The sequence below is a fragment of the Ursus americanus genome, chromosome 17 (assembly GCF_024610735.1).
Source record: "Ursus americanus isolate L20-20 chromosome 17, mUrsAme1.1.p, whole genome shotgun sequence".
Taxonomy (NCBI): domain Eukaryota; kingdom Metazoa; phylum Chordata; class Mammalia; order Carnivora; family Ursidae; genus Ursus; species Ursus americanus.
The window spans coordinates 7,836,613-7,851,317 of NC_142143.1; the positions used below are offsets into that span (position 1 = coordinate 7,836,613).

A 14,705-nucleotide genomic window follows, 5' to 3' on the forward strand; every position below is an offset into this window, starting at 1 on the left:
ACAGTCTGTATGGCATTCTCAGATGCCTTTACCTGAGTGAGAAATCTGCCTCCATCAGGATCTCAGATGTCTGACCGCCCTCTGTGACACCAGGACAGGATATTCCTATAAACATACTGCAGGACATGTGGCGGTCTACAACCCTGACGACATTTACTGCATGTTGACGATGTGCCAGAATTGGCAGACTCATTCTACATATCTTAATCCTCTCAACAGGCCTATCAGGTACTGCTGTTATTTGCCCAAGGTCACACAGTGGGTCCAGGAACTACTGTGGTGTTCAATTAATCTAGCTCCAAAGCTAGTGTTTGATTTGGAACTTTAAGTATGGTGCTCCCTGGTCTTTCCAACTAATTCTAATAACTAATTTCTTGCCTTCTTCAATAAAAAAACAAAAACAAAAACAAAAACGAAACAGAAAGAAAGAAAGAAAAGAATAAAAAGAGAGAAAATGTAAAATATATCAAGAATGTAAAAGGTACATATAATTATAAAAGATTAAAAGGTAGACAATACTGAGTAATTTTAAAAATTTAGACAAAATGGTAGAAAAATATAACCTATCAAACTGCCTCGGAAAAGTGAAGTATAAACTGAGATAAACACTTGGAAATGTTTGGTATTCTCTACTAAAGTGCAAATATGCATACCTATGACCCATCAATTCCATTATTATGTGTCCCTTAGACAAACTTGATAACTTGTACACTAGGAATAACATACAGGAACATTCACAGAACATTGTTCATAATGGTAAAAACTTAGAAACTATATAAATGGCCACCCATGGATATTTATCACACCAATAAATTAAAACTGAGAAAGCTTTATAGTATTTGCTAATTCATTTAAAAAAAACAATAAACCCATTACACGTTAAGATAAATAACATTTTTAATGAAAAGTAACAATTTTTCTAAATAAAAATATGTAGTTAGAAATGTGGCATTGTTGTACAGTTTTGCAAACCTCTTTGTCTAGCATAACAGAAAACAGCTAGAATCTCATATCTACTTCTCCCCCTTCAATCTGGTATGATACTGCAGGTCATAAAGCCGCGGGGTTACTTCCTTGGGCACTTGAGAGAATGAGAGTGGAAAGGACAAATAACGTCCTTATAAAAATGTATTTAACCTCACGACCACACTTTAATTGCTGTTCTATACTATAACAATTAAAATGAGCAAACTGCAGTTGTATGCAGCAACCTACTATTATATGAAAAAGACAGAGACATAATATTTCAAATATATAAAGTTCAAACATGACTAAGGCCAAACTATGTTAAACTACATTGTTTATTAGTAGTAAAATAAAATGAAAAGCAAAGAAATGATGACTATCAAAATCAGAAGAGTGGTTATCCCACCACGGAGAGAAGAAGTTATCACTGGGAAGAACCAGGTGGTGGAAAAGCTTCTTAGAGGTGGAGGGATAGTAATGTCCTGTTTCAGGGATTCACAGTTTTTTTCTGTAAAGGGCTAGACAGTACATATTTTTTACTTTGTGGACCATACTGTCTCTGGTGGAACTATTCAACTCTGCCATTGTGGGAAGAAAGCGGGAACAGCTGTATTCCAATAAAACTTTATTCACAAAACGAAGTGGCAGGCTGGATTTGGTGCAGAGAGCTGTAGCTTGCCAATACTTGTTTTATTGGACACGGTAACGGTTACATGGGTGTCCACTTAATAATTACTCATTAAACTGTTCCTTTATGTTTTAAGTACTTTACCAGTAGTTACATTTTATAATAAGAAATGTCAAAAAGAAAAAAAAAGAAACAGAAATCTCTGGTATATTAAAGAAACTGAATCAGTAGTTAAAGTTTACAAAGGAAAGTATCAGGCCCAAATAGTTCTACAGGTATAGTCCACCCAATTTTCAAAACAACATTAGCTTACATCATTTCACAATATTAAAAAAAGAAACTACCCATTTGATGAGCTTAGTTTGGACTTGATACGAAAATCAGAAAAAGACAGTATGAGAAAAATAAGCCAATCTCTCTCATGAACACAAATCAGAATATCCTAAACAACACATTAGCAAGTTGAAAGTAGCTGCGGTAAAGATAAAAAAGATGCTTAATTTCACTGGTAATTAAGGTAACAGAAATTAAGGATCACAATGAGATGCTGTTTTATGCCAGTCAGAATGGCAGAAATTAAGAAGTCTGACAACATCAGGGGATAGCGAGGATGTGGTCAACAGAATTACACACCACCGTTAGGAGTATAAACAGATACAAATACTTGGCGGGGCGCCTGGGTGGCGCAGCGGTTAAGCGTCTGCCTTCAGCTCAGGGCGTGATCCCGGTGTTATGGGATCGAGCCCCACATCAGGCTTCTCTGCTATGAACCTGCTTCTTCCTCTCCCACTTCCCCTGCTTGTGTTCCCTCTCTCGCTGGCTGTCTCTATCTCTGTCGAATAAATAAATAAAATCTTAAAAAAAAAAAAAAAAAACCAGATACAAATACTTGGGGAAAAAAATCCGTATTATCTTATCACACTTACGAACAAAAAAAAGTTCCAAAAAACTATATACAGCAGCGTATAATTTTATGTTGTTCACAAACAAGCAGAACTAATTAATATTGTTTGGGAAATCATGTATACGTGATACAACTACTTAAAAAATCAAGGGAAGACATACAAAAATTTAGGATAACCAGTTAGTTACCTCTGGGAGGGAGGCAATTGAATAGTAGAGCATAAAGACACATAAGTAGATGGACGGAACTGGTAATGTTCTCGCTCCTGAGCTGAGTGATCAGTTCATGGGTATTCATTTAAAAAATATGCTGTATGATTTACATATTTTTTACATTTATTTTTCTGAAATTATTGAAAATTAAAACAGATAATTAAAACAGACTTTGGGTGCCTGCGTGGCCCAGTTGGTTAAGAGTCTGACTCTTGATCTCAGCTCACGTCTTGATCTAAGGGTCATGAGTTTAAATGCTGCATTTTAAAACAAAGCAAAACAAAACAAAAACCTCTTTCCCCATCTTTAAAAAAAAGTGGACTCGATAAAGGCATATATAATTCTTTACTTGTATAGTCACTTGGGGAGAAAACCATAAAAGATAAGCTCCCTCACAGCTAATAAGGTACTATTAAAATCTGTCTGCTCCCAAAATATGCATGGCCCACTGTTGCCCAAATCCTTTGAGAGGGAGTGTTATTAAAAAATGTGAGTGGAAAAAAAAATGAGCTGAGGCTTAGAGTAGAATTCTCAGCTCTGCCCTAATGAGTTGCCTAATTTTTTAAGTTTGTTTTCTTCATCTGTTGAACAGGCATGTTAATAACTGCTCCTATCTCACGGTGCTAATGCGAGAATCAAATGAGATAATGTCTCTAAAATCATTTCATAAACAATAAAGTGCTTTAGAAGTGGCACCACAGGAAGTGGCATTGAAGGGCATTTCGCGTACCTTGATGAGTTGATTATTCTTCACATAGTGCAAAGTGTTTGACCGATTACCTCCAGCGACTACTGGCGGGTAGGCTAAGATGTCTGCACCACGGGCCCGGCATTCAAATTCAAACTGAAAAACAAGAGCCAAGCATGACAGAAGACAGGATTTCCTCAGGGCTATGCCAGCCCATCCCTCCATTCAAGTACTTCTTTTCCATCATTACTGGAAAACGAGTTATCAAATCCAACCAAACTTCTTATGCCGCAATCCTGGTCTATTTTTTATTTTGCCCCCCATTCTGTTATTTGACCCTATTATTAAGTCTGTTCTGTTCCTCTGAGTGCTCTGAATTTCCTATGATTTTCAAATTAAGTCCAGAAGAGAACACAGAAAACCTACGATCAAGGCTGAGTACAGAGATACAGTCGAGTAAAGTTCCTGTTTTTTATTCTTACTTAGATAAACACTGGAATACAGTTTGCAGTTTTAACAGCAGCTCTGCATTACTAATTTCAACTTTTCAAATAGCTACCAACCTACATGTGCTGGAAAAGTGAAAAAGGATGCTAGGCAAATGGTAAATTCTACTAATTTCACTTTGTCCAAGGATGGAGCTGGAGACTGGCGAGCAGCTGCTGCTCTTTCCGGTACTACTCTGATTCTCCTCCTTTACGTTCACTTAAACAGTATTCTCCGCTCACATCTGACTAAGTCTTTGCTTCTTCATCTGTTCTGCTTTGCAATTTTCTTCATTCAATTGTAGCTCTGTGTATTTTAGACACATTTAATAAATTATCAGTGACATTTAAGAACCAAATCCTCTCTGCTGATATCCTGGTCACTTACGTGAAAGCCCCAACTGGATGCCATCTGCGAATCAATGAAATTACTTTACTTACTATTTTTGCCTCCAGTAAAACCTTTCCAGTCTTTTAAAGCTCACCTTAGCATAAAGAAAGCCTTCCTCCACAGGAGCTTTACTGGCAAACATGGTCTCTATGAAAGCCTGTAAACAGAATGCAGGATGAATAGTCTCATTTTAAATATGTTGCTTACTCAAACATTCAAAATACCGGAGCTCAAATGAAAAGCGCCTGTCTCCACAATTCTGTTGACCTGAAGTTGTAACTTTCTGGGTGTGATAATATAGATTTCTGAAGAGAAAACTATTGCTTTCAGGACTATTTGACTGATAAGAGATTGAGTGGAACGGCAACTCAACAATCAACTTAGAATATACATTGGTATGCCAGAGTAAGCCATATGGGAACACATCTGTCATTTATGTAACAAAGTAGCCCAGAAATGTATGAAATTAGGGATTGAATGGTCCAGTCTATGGTAAGGATTCCCAACCATAGCACTGCGACATTTTGGACTAGGTAACTCTTTGTAGGGTGCCAGCAGCACTCCCCAACTCTGATAACCAGATATTGCCAAATACCCACTGAAGGACAAAACTGACCCAAGTTCAGAATCAGTGACCTACAGTATAAATACTTCATTTCTCTGTGATAGCCATTCCACCTGTGTTTTCTTTTTTTATGAACATACATGTTTATTTCAAAAAAGATTCTGATTAGATTACATGGATACACAAAATTCAACAAGATGGCATAAATTCATGGCAGAGTTAAAGAAAAGCAAGCCTCAAGTAGAATGGAGCTCAAAAAACTAAGAATGCATACCATAATGACCTTTATGATTACGATGGCAACTATGGATGGGCCGCAAATTTATCTGAGTTTTCTAGTAGCCAGTGTGAAAAGGGAAACTGTCAGCTATATTTCCCATGTCTGTGGGATAAAAACGAATCAGCTTCACAGGGATTGGATTATACGATTCTACCATTAGAAAGGAATTTCTCTCGAGTTGTTATGCTCTAAGAGTGAAGGCAACGTGGGAAGGCATGTTTTTAGTAACGTTTCTCCAAATACAAGGCAATGACATCATCATAAAGCCGAACAGAGGGAAAGCAAGTGGGCTGGCCATCGGAACAGCTGCATGGCTTGCTCCTGTTTCCATTCTGATCCTTCCTCAAATGTTTCATCTTCAGAGAGGCCTTCCTGACCACCTTAACTCACTCAGCACTTCACCACACTTCATCCCCTGCCACTGCTTCCTTTTTCTTCACAGCATTTAATTCCAGCTGACTATACAGCATATTTGTATAGTCAGGGACAGGGACACACGGCAACTCTGTGTTGCTCACCACTGTGTCTCTAGAACCTAGAACAGTACCTGGCACCATAGTAAATAATAAATATCTGCTAAATGAATTAGCAATTACAATGAAAGTTAAAGGATACTTATGTATGTATACACACACACACACGAATATTGATGAATAATTTGTTAGTGCTACATTTTTAGCATGAAGCTAAAGCAAAAAAAAAAAAAAAAAAAAGGAAAAAGTGTGTTATCTCCACTGAGGCTTACTCACTTAAAAGAGGGATTTTTCTTGGCCGCACCCTTTGTCTTTTTATTAATTTCCTTTCAAAACTGACTAAATAGAGAAATTCTGTGCAAGCACACACACACACACACACACACACACACACACACACACACACCCCTTTTGTCTATGCATTCATCCACTGATGGATCTATGGGTTGTTCTGCATCTTTTGGCTATTGTGAATACTGCTTCTGTGAACAAATATTTGATTGAGTACCTGTTTTTAATTCTTCTGGGTATATACCTACGAGAACAGTTGCTAGGTCATGTGATAATTCTTTTTTTTTTTTTCATTTTTTTTATTATGTTAGTCTCCATACAGTACATCCTTAGTTTTTGATGTAGTGTTCCATGATTCATTATTTGCGTGTAACACCCAGTGCTCCATGCAATACGTGCCCTCCTTAATACCCATCACCGGTCTATCCCAATCCCCCACTCCCCACCCTCTGAAGCCCTCAGTTTGTTTCCCAGAGTCCACAGTCTCTCATGGTTCATTCCCCCTTCTGTTTAACCCCCCTTCATTCTTCCCTCCCTTCTCCTACCGATCTTCCTGCTATTTCTTATGTTCCATAAATGAGTGAAACTATATGATAATTGTCTTTCTCTGTTTGACTTATTTCACTTAGCATAATCTCCTCCAGTCCCGTCCATGTTGCTGCAAATGTTGGGTAATCATTCTTTCTGATGGCTGAGTCATATTCCATTGTATATATGGACCACATCTTCTTAATCCAGTCATCTGTTGAGGGGCATCTCGGCTCCTTCCACAATTTAGCTATTATGGACAATGCTGCTATGAACATTGGGGTGCATATGGCCCTTCTCTTCACTACGTCTGTATCTTTGGGATAAATACCCAGTAGTGCAATTGCTGGATCAGAGGGTAGCTCCATTTTTAACTTTTTAAGGGACCTCCACACTGTTTTCCGAAGTGGCTGTACCAACTTGCAACGTGATAATTCTACGTTTAAGTTTTTCAGAAATCTCCAAGCTATTTTCCACAGTGGCTGAACCATTTCACAATCGCACTGGTAATGTAAAAATGTCCCAACTTTCCCAATTCCTTACCAACACTTGTTATTTTCTGTGTGTGTGTTTTAATTTTTTAAATTTATTTTTATATTTTTATTTTAATTTTATCTTTTATTTGTCAGAGACAGAGAGAGCACAAGCAGGGGGAATGGTAGGCAGAGGGAGAAGCAGGCTCCCTGCTGAACAAGGAGCCTGATGTGGAACTTGATCCCAGGACCTGAGCCCAAGGCAGACGCTTAACTGAGCCACCCAGGCGTCCCTTTCTGTTTTTAATCACTCAGTTCTCATCACTAATGCACTTTTTTTTTTTTTAAGATTATTTATTTATTTATTTGACAGAGAGAGGCAGGGAGAGAGGGAACACATGTAGGGGGAGTGGGAGAGGGAGAAGCAGGCTTCCTGCTGAGCAGGGAGCCCGATGTGGGACTCGATCCCAGGCCCCTGGGATCACGACCTGAGCCGAAGGCAGAAACTTAATGACTGAGCCACCCAGGTGCCCCACTAATGCACTCCTTAATCACCTATTTCACTCATCCCCCCACCCACCTGCCCTCTGGTAACCATCAGTTTGTTCTTTATAGTTCTCTATAGCTGAGAGTCTGTTTCTTGGTTTGTCTTTTTTTTTTTTCCCTTTGCTCATTTTCTTTGTTTCTTAAATTCCACATATGGGTGAAATTATATGGTATCTGTCTTTCTCTTATTTTACTTAGCAATATACCCTCTAGCTCCATCCATGTTGTTGCAAATGGCAAGATTTCACCTTTTTAATGGCTAATGTTCCTATCTATCTATCTACCTACCTATCCATCCATCCATCCCACTCTTCTTTATCCATTCATCAATCGATGGGCACTTGGGCTGCTTCCATATCTCAAATACTGTAAATAATGTGGCTATAAGCACAGGGGTGCACATATCCCTTTGAATTAGTGTTCTTGTATTCTTTGGGTAAATAGCCAGTAGCACAATTACTGAATCATAGGGCAGTTCTATTTTTAACTTTTTGAGGAAACTCTCTACTGTTTTCCAGAATGGCTGCACCAGTTTGCATTTCTACCAACAGTGCAAGAGGATTCCTTTTTCTCAACATCCTCGCCAATACTTGTTGTTTCTTGTATTTTTGATTTTAGCCATTCGGACAGGTGTAAGGTGATATCTCATTGTGGTTTGATTTGCATTTCCCTGATGATAAGTGATGATGAGCATCTTTTCATGCGTCTTGCCATCTGTATGTCTTCTTTGGAGAAATGTATTCTGCCCTTTATAAAAGTCAGATTGTTTTTTGGGTGTTGAGTTGTATAAGTTCTTTATATATTTTGGATACTGACTCTTTATTAGCTATGTTATAATATGTCATTTGCAAATACCTTCTCCCATTTTGTAGGTTGCCTTTTAGTTTTGTTAATTGTTTCCTTCGCTGTGCAGAAGCTTTTTATTTTGATGTGGTCCCAATAATTTATTTTTGCTTTTGTTTCCCTTGCCTCAGGGGGTCTATTTTTTTTAAAGAAGGGCATACATGCGTATGAGCGGGGGTGGGGAGGAGGCAGAGGGAGAGAGAGAGAATCTTAAGCAGTTCCATGTCCAGTGTGGAGCCTGACACAGGCTTGACATAAGCACGTTAAGTAGCAAGTGTTGACGCTGTGGTAATTCTCACAGGTAGACCTGTGCTTATGCTGAAGGGTGGGGGAGAGGAATGGAGCCTGCCAGTTCCTTTGTTCCCAGAGGAATGAATCTCCCCATGATTGCTGCCTCTCTGGAACATGCTCTGAGATGAGCAACTAATGCCCCCACCCCCAGTGTGTGTCCCAGGTGCTCTTCCGCCTTTTTTCCAAGAATAGCCCCAATGTCCTCTGAGCTCTCTCAGAGCCAAGCATGCTAACCTTTCAAACTCCAGGCTTTAAGCCCTGCTGGTTGCAAGAACTCACAAAATCCGGGCCCCCTCCTTTTCCAAGCCAATTGCAATGGGGATTTGTTTTCCCCATGCGCTCCCTTGCGCGCTAATTTGTTTCTTGCCCTTCACTGGGACTGTGGCTCCCTCCCCACCACAGCGGCCACAATCCAATTCTCTCCCAAGCCATGTCTCTGCACCTCCTACCTTCTTCAATGTGGCTTCTTCCCTACCTTTAGTTGTAGAGTTTGTCCTGCCAGTCTTCAGATCAATTTCTGGGGTACTCGGGATGACTGAATAGTTATCTAGTTGTATTTATGGGATGAAGTGAGCCTAGGGTTCTCCTATTCCACCAACATCTCCCCCTCCTGTGTGTTTTGTTTTTAAATTATAGTCATCTCACTGGGTATGAAGTGATCTCATTTTGGTTTTGATTTGCATTTTCCTAACAGCTACTGATGTTAAGCATCCTGTCATGTGCTTATTGGTCATTTATATATCTTCTTTGGGAAAATGCCCATTTAAAAAAAATTATTTATTTGAGAGAGAAAGCACATGTGCACACGAGCACGACTGGTAGGGAACGGCAGAGGGAGAGGGAGAAGCAGATTCGTCGCACAGCAGGGAGCCTGACTTGGATCATGACCTGAGCCAAAGGCAGATGTTTAACTGATTGAGCCACCCAGGTGCTCTCTCTACCCATTTTTACACTGGGTTGTCTTTCTGTTTTTGAGTTGCAGGAGTTCTTTACATATTCTAGACACTAGACCTTTATTGTATATATGGCTTGCAAATATTTCTCCTATTCTGTAGATTGTCTTTCATTTTTTTGATAGTGTTATTTGATTGACGGACAGAAGTTTTCAATTTTGATGAAGTCCAATTCATCTGTTTTTCTTGTGTTGCTTATTTTGGTGTGATATAAGAATCCATTGCCAAATTCAAGGTCATGAAGATTCACCTCTATGTTTCTGCTAAGAATTTTATAGTTTTATCTCTTAAGTTTAGGTCTTTGATCCATTTTGAGTGAATTTTTGTATATGGTGTGAGGTAGGGATCCAACATCATTCTTTTGCATGTGAATATCCAGTTGTTCTAGCATATCTGAATTATTTTTAATTAAACATATAGTTAAAGTATTATTTTGAAAGAAAAAGAATGATTCTGATAAAGAGGATGAAAATGCTACTATGACCTTGGGTGACTGCCAAGCCATCATTGGTCTGAATTAGCACTGGCTTTGAAATCAGTGGAATCAGGAAATGGTAAAACCTGAACTTTAGCAGCTAGCAAAATAGACCGGAAGGGAATTGCAAATCAATGGCAGTTCTGTTAAAAACTCGGGGGTGTTTGCTGCTTTACTGAAAGCAAGCTGACTCTTCAGAAGAGTTTCACCTTCGTGGCCAGCAGGTGGCGCTCCAACCAAAGGAACCCAGGCCACTTTACTATTTGAAAAATCAGCTGTGAGACACACTACAACTAATTCAAGTAAGGCAAACTGATGATGGAGGACAAAAGATCATGAAAGGGACTAGTCAGTGAAGGAAATGAGCCATTTTGCAGATTTAGATACAACAACCTGATGAATTCTTTTTAAAAATGGCTCCTGAGAATTTTAGATCAAGGAGCAGTATCTCTGGCTTTAAACACTGCTGAGGGTAGGGAAATGTTAGGGCTCACTGTGGTTCACATGACAATCCCTAGTTTACTAGAATGGATTAAGGGAGGGGTTCAACATAGAAGGGCAATTGCCCTGCCTCTCCCTTGTTATATAAATGATCACTGCCTCCTGAAGCTGCATAAATGCTATGGATACAAGTAGTACTGCACCAGCTACCTGATGAAGGAAAAGAACACCTTTTTGGGATGCTCCTTACTCAGGTTATGACTGACACTGTAATAAAGGATTTCATATATGACTTTGTTGTTGGACCCCAGGAGGATGTAAAAAGATAGTTTCAGATCTTTAATCCCAACTTCCTCCTATGGATAATAAAAAGATAATAAGTTTAGGACTTCACAGGAGAAATAAAATCCAGTAAGAAAGAGGACATGCAAAAGAATAAAATTGGACCTTTGTCTTTTTGTTGTTGAGTTGTAAGGGTTCTTTATATATTCTGGATATTAGATTGTTACCCAATATAGATTTGCAAATATTTCTCTAGTTCATAAGTTATCTTTTTACTCCCTTGCTAATGTCTTTTGATGCACAAAAGTTTTCAATTTTGATAAAGTCCAATTTATCTATTTTTGTTGTTGTTGTTGTTACTACTGCTTTTCGTGTTGTATCTAAGAATCCATTGCCAAATCCAAGGTCATGAAGATTTACCCATATGTTTCTGCTAAGAAATACATACAAAAATTAACTTAAAAAATGGATCAAGGACCAAAATATGAGAACTAAAACTATAAAACTCTTAGAGGAAAATATAGGGGGAAAGCTTCATGACCTTGGATTTGGCAATAGTTTTTTTTTTTTTTTTTAATGACACTAAAAGCATAGGCAACACAAGAAAAAACAGATAAAAGTTGTATGATTCTACTAGGCAAGTTTCACCGTAGGTTTGAGGTTACCAGGGGCTGGAGGGAGGAGAAATGGGAGTTATTGTCTAATGGCTACAGAGTTTCTATTTGGGATGATGAAAAAGTTCTGGAAATAGATAATGGTGCTGGTTATACAACAATGTGAATGTACTTAATGCCACTGAGTTGTACACTTAAAAATGGATAAAATAGTAAATTTTATGTTATATAAATTTTACAACAAAAAATAGCAAATGGATCATCGAGCTTTACATTGGAAACCGGGGATGTACTGTATGGTGACTAACATAATATAATAAAAAATCATTAAAAAAAATAGCAAATGGAAAGAAAATAAGAAAGGGGGCAACAATTCAGATCCTAAAACAATTCAGTTTTTTATGTTTAATTAAAAATGAAATAAAAAGGCAGAAATTGAAGAGTGCCAAGCTTTGATAATTTTACAGTAAGGCAGAGAATTGGCAAACTGCCTGTCCTCAAACTTCTCAGAGTATAAAAATCCCAAGGCAGATAAACTCAATTTATCTGAGTTTAGAGGAATTTTAAAAGAAAAAGATTCCAATAAGCCACTATCATCAGATGTCAAAATACAGGCTTTCAATATAAAGATAATGGAAAAAGAAGATTGCTATACTTCATATCATGCCAGGTCATCTCCGGCAGGGAACTCAGGACATTTTAACAAATGTGTGAGTGAATGGCTGCATGTGGAGAAGAAACTCTTTTAGATCTACTAAATACAGGAACACAGTATGTAGCACTGCCTAGGGCTGCAAATGAACCCCTTAGGGATGACAGAATTAATTCAAGGGAATGTGGGGATGCTACCGTGGAAAGAATAAAAATTAAAGTCTGTTTAGAAGCTGGAATGTATGATTTAAAAAAAGGATACTGTAATGTCTCCCTAACCTGACTGTATAATTGATAGGAATATAATGTTTGAATAAAAATTCCTCCCCCTACTGGATAATAAGAAAAAAGGAGTAACTTGGGTCCTCCTTCATCCAGTACTCATAGGACATGCAACATGGGAGCCTTTAGAATTAACCTAAGCCAATTCAACTAGTAAATGTGAAACATCATTGGATATCTGGAAGGCAATAAGAAATTACTATCCTAAATAAAGAAATGTCAGATACAAGCATATTAGTGTCCACAAACTCACTGTAATAGGCCAGTGTGGCCAATAAGGAAGACTGATGAATCAGGTCACAAACAGTAGACTACAGGGGGCTCAATAAAACCATACCCTGAAGAACCTCAGCTGTCTCCAGTACAGTCCAGACTATTCAACTCATATAAGCCAACGGTGGCTGGTATTCTCTACTGATCTGGCTAATGCATTTTCTCATTATCAATCACCAGTGAGAGCCCACGATGATTAGCATTCATGTGCACTGGTTTACAATATACAGTACTACCTCAAAAATACTAAAACTCTTCCGAATATTGTCACTCACTATCTGATGAGGCAGGACTGAGATCTAATATAGCTGGACAATACAATATATTGATGGTATTATTTTTTTCTTTTTATTTTCCCTTTATTTTTTAAAATAGACTCCATGCCAAGTGTGGATCCCAATGTGGGGCTTGAATTCACAACCAGGAGATCAAGACCTGAGCTGAGATCAAGAGTCAGATGCTTAATGGACTGAGTCACCCAGGTGCCCTGGTATTATTATTTTCATCTGAAACTGCAGATCAAGTTAAAAGCAACTTTCTTAGGGTCATAAATCATATGACTGACTGGGGATAACTGGTTAACCTTGCTAGAAATCCAGGGCTCCACACAGACTATGTAATTTTGGGAGATTACATGGGTTGGAGCAATCTGTGACGTATCACATATCACTAGGAATAAATTGTTATCAGTCCCTGACCCTCAGATTAAAGAGGTTCAACAACACCTACTGTGCATATTTGGTTTTTAGAGAAACCATACTTCACTTAGGGATGTTCTTGGCCCAATTCATAAAATCACAATGAAAAAGGCCTTACTTGATTAGGGGCCTTAACAAAAAAAGCCTTCTTAGAACTGCAGAAGGCTATGGCTTACGCTATCATGTTAGAACCATATGATCCTAACACTGAAATGATACTAGAAAGTGTCAGCCACTGCACTCATACCAACTGGAATTTCCAGCAAAAGCCACAATTGCTACTCCAAGATGACCTCTGGCTTTGGTGTTAAGACATTATTAGATGGTGCTTTCCACTCTATGTCTTTTGAAAACCAGTTGCTGATTTATTTTGGGGCATTTGCTGAGATTGCCCCAATAACTAAAAGATTTGTAAGAGCAAATTAAAACCTGAAATACATATCATTGCTGATGTCAGAAAAACATTCCAGTAAGAAGGGCGATGCCCAAAAAAGTTTCATCATAAAATGGAAATGCACTATATAAAGCATGCTACCAAGGGATGGGACAGACTTATATTTATGAGCCTTTTTTCCTTGGGTCTCTTCTTTCAACCAACTGCCCAAGGATGCCAGGTAATTGGTCTGGTTCACAGGTGGCAGTTTCAGAATTGAGAGTAATTCTTTTTATTTTTTTATTATTATTATTATTTTTTAAGATTTTATTTATTTATTTGACAGAGAGACAGCCAGCGAGAGAGGGAACACAGCAGGGGGAGTGGGAGAGGAAGAAGCAGGCTCCCAGTGGAGCAGGGAGCCTGATGAGGGGCTCGATCCCAGGACCCTGGGATCACGCCCTGAACCGAAGGCAGACACTTAACGACTGAGCCACCCAGGCGCCCCCAGAATTGAGAGTAATTCTGTATGGGAAGCAGGTGCTCTGAGTCCAGCAGAAGGTAAAATCCTCATGGAAGAAGGTAATAACAAGTTGGTCCACTGAGCTGAATTGTAAGCCGTGTTCTTACCTGTGATAGAACTAGATACAAATAAAAGTCTTGCTATTCGGGTAAATACTGATCCTAGGCTGTTGCCACTTGCCTTGCAATTGGTCTAATAAGTGCGCCATAAGTAACTGGATAGTAAAAGATCCCCACACGTAGGGGCCACTGCTCTTTGGAAATCTCTATGGAAATTTCTGAGGGCAAATCAAAGCAGGCCATAATGATGCTTACCAGAGAAACCCAATGCCAGGGTTTGAAGATAACTGCAATCAATAAATTGATGGCCTAATTCATTCTCTTGAAATGGCAACGAAGGTCCATGAAATGAATGGGTATGGAGAAACTCAAGCCAGGCAGGAATGCACAAAACAATGACATAGACCACTGGCCCCCAAGCTAAAAAAAAAAAAAAAAAAAAAAAAAAAAAAAAGCCTTGGTTGCCAATGGTACAGTCCCATTTTTCTGTACTTATCCAATCTGTCCCCCTACTATT

General features: G+C 38.6%; 1 protein-coding gene across 6 annotated transcripts in view; it reads right to left on the bottom strand.

Moving 5' to 3' along the window:
• XPNPEP3 (X-prolyl aminopeptidase 3) overlaps positions 1-14,705 on the bottom strand; it is a 72,612-nt gene that overhangs the window by 23,581 nt on the left and 34,326 nt on the right. For all 6 annotated transcript variants that reach the window (XR_015727083.1, XR_015727082.1, XM_087868676.1 and 3 more), the window contains 2 exons: positions 4,369-4,431; positions 3,441-3,554 (listed from right to left, as the gene is read on the bottom strand). Coding sequence is in view for 4 of the 6 variants with exons in the window: in XM_087868676.1 (XP_087724802.1) it covers positions 3,441-3,554; positions 4,369-4,431 (177 nt within the window). In the remaining 2 variants the exon portion in view is untranslated. The remainder of the gene's footprint in view (positions 1-3,440; positions 3,555-4,368; positions 4,432-14,705) is intronic.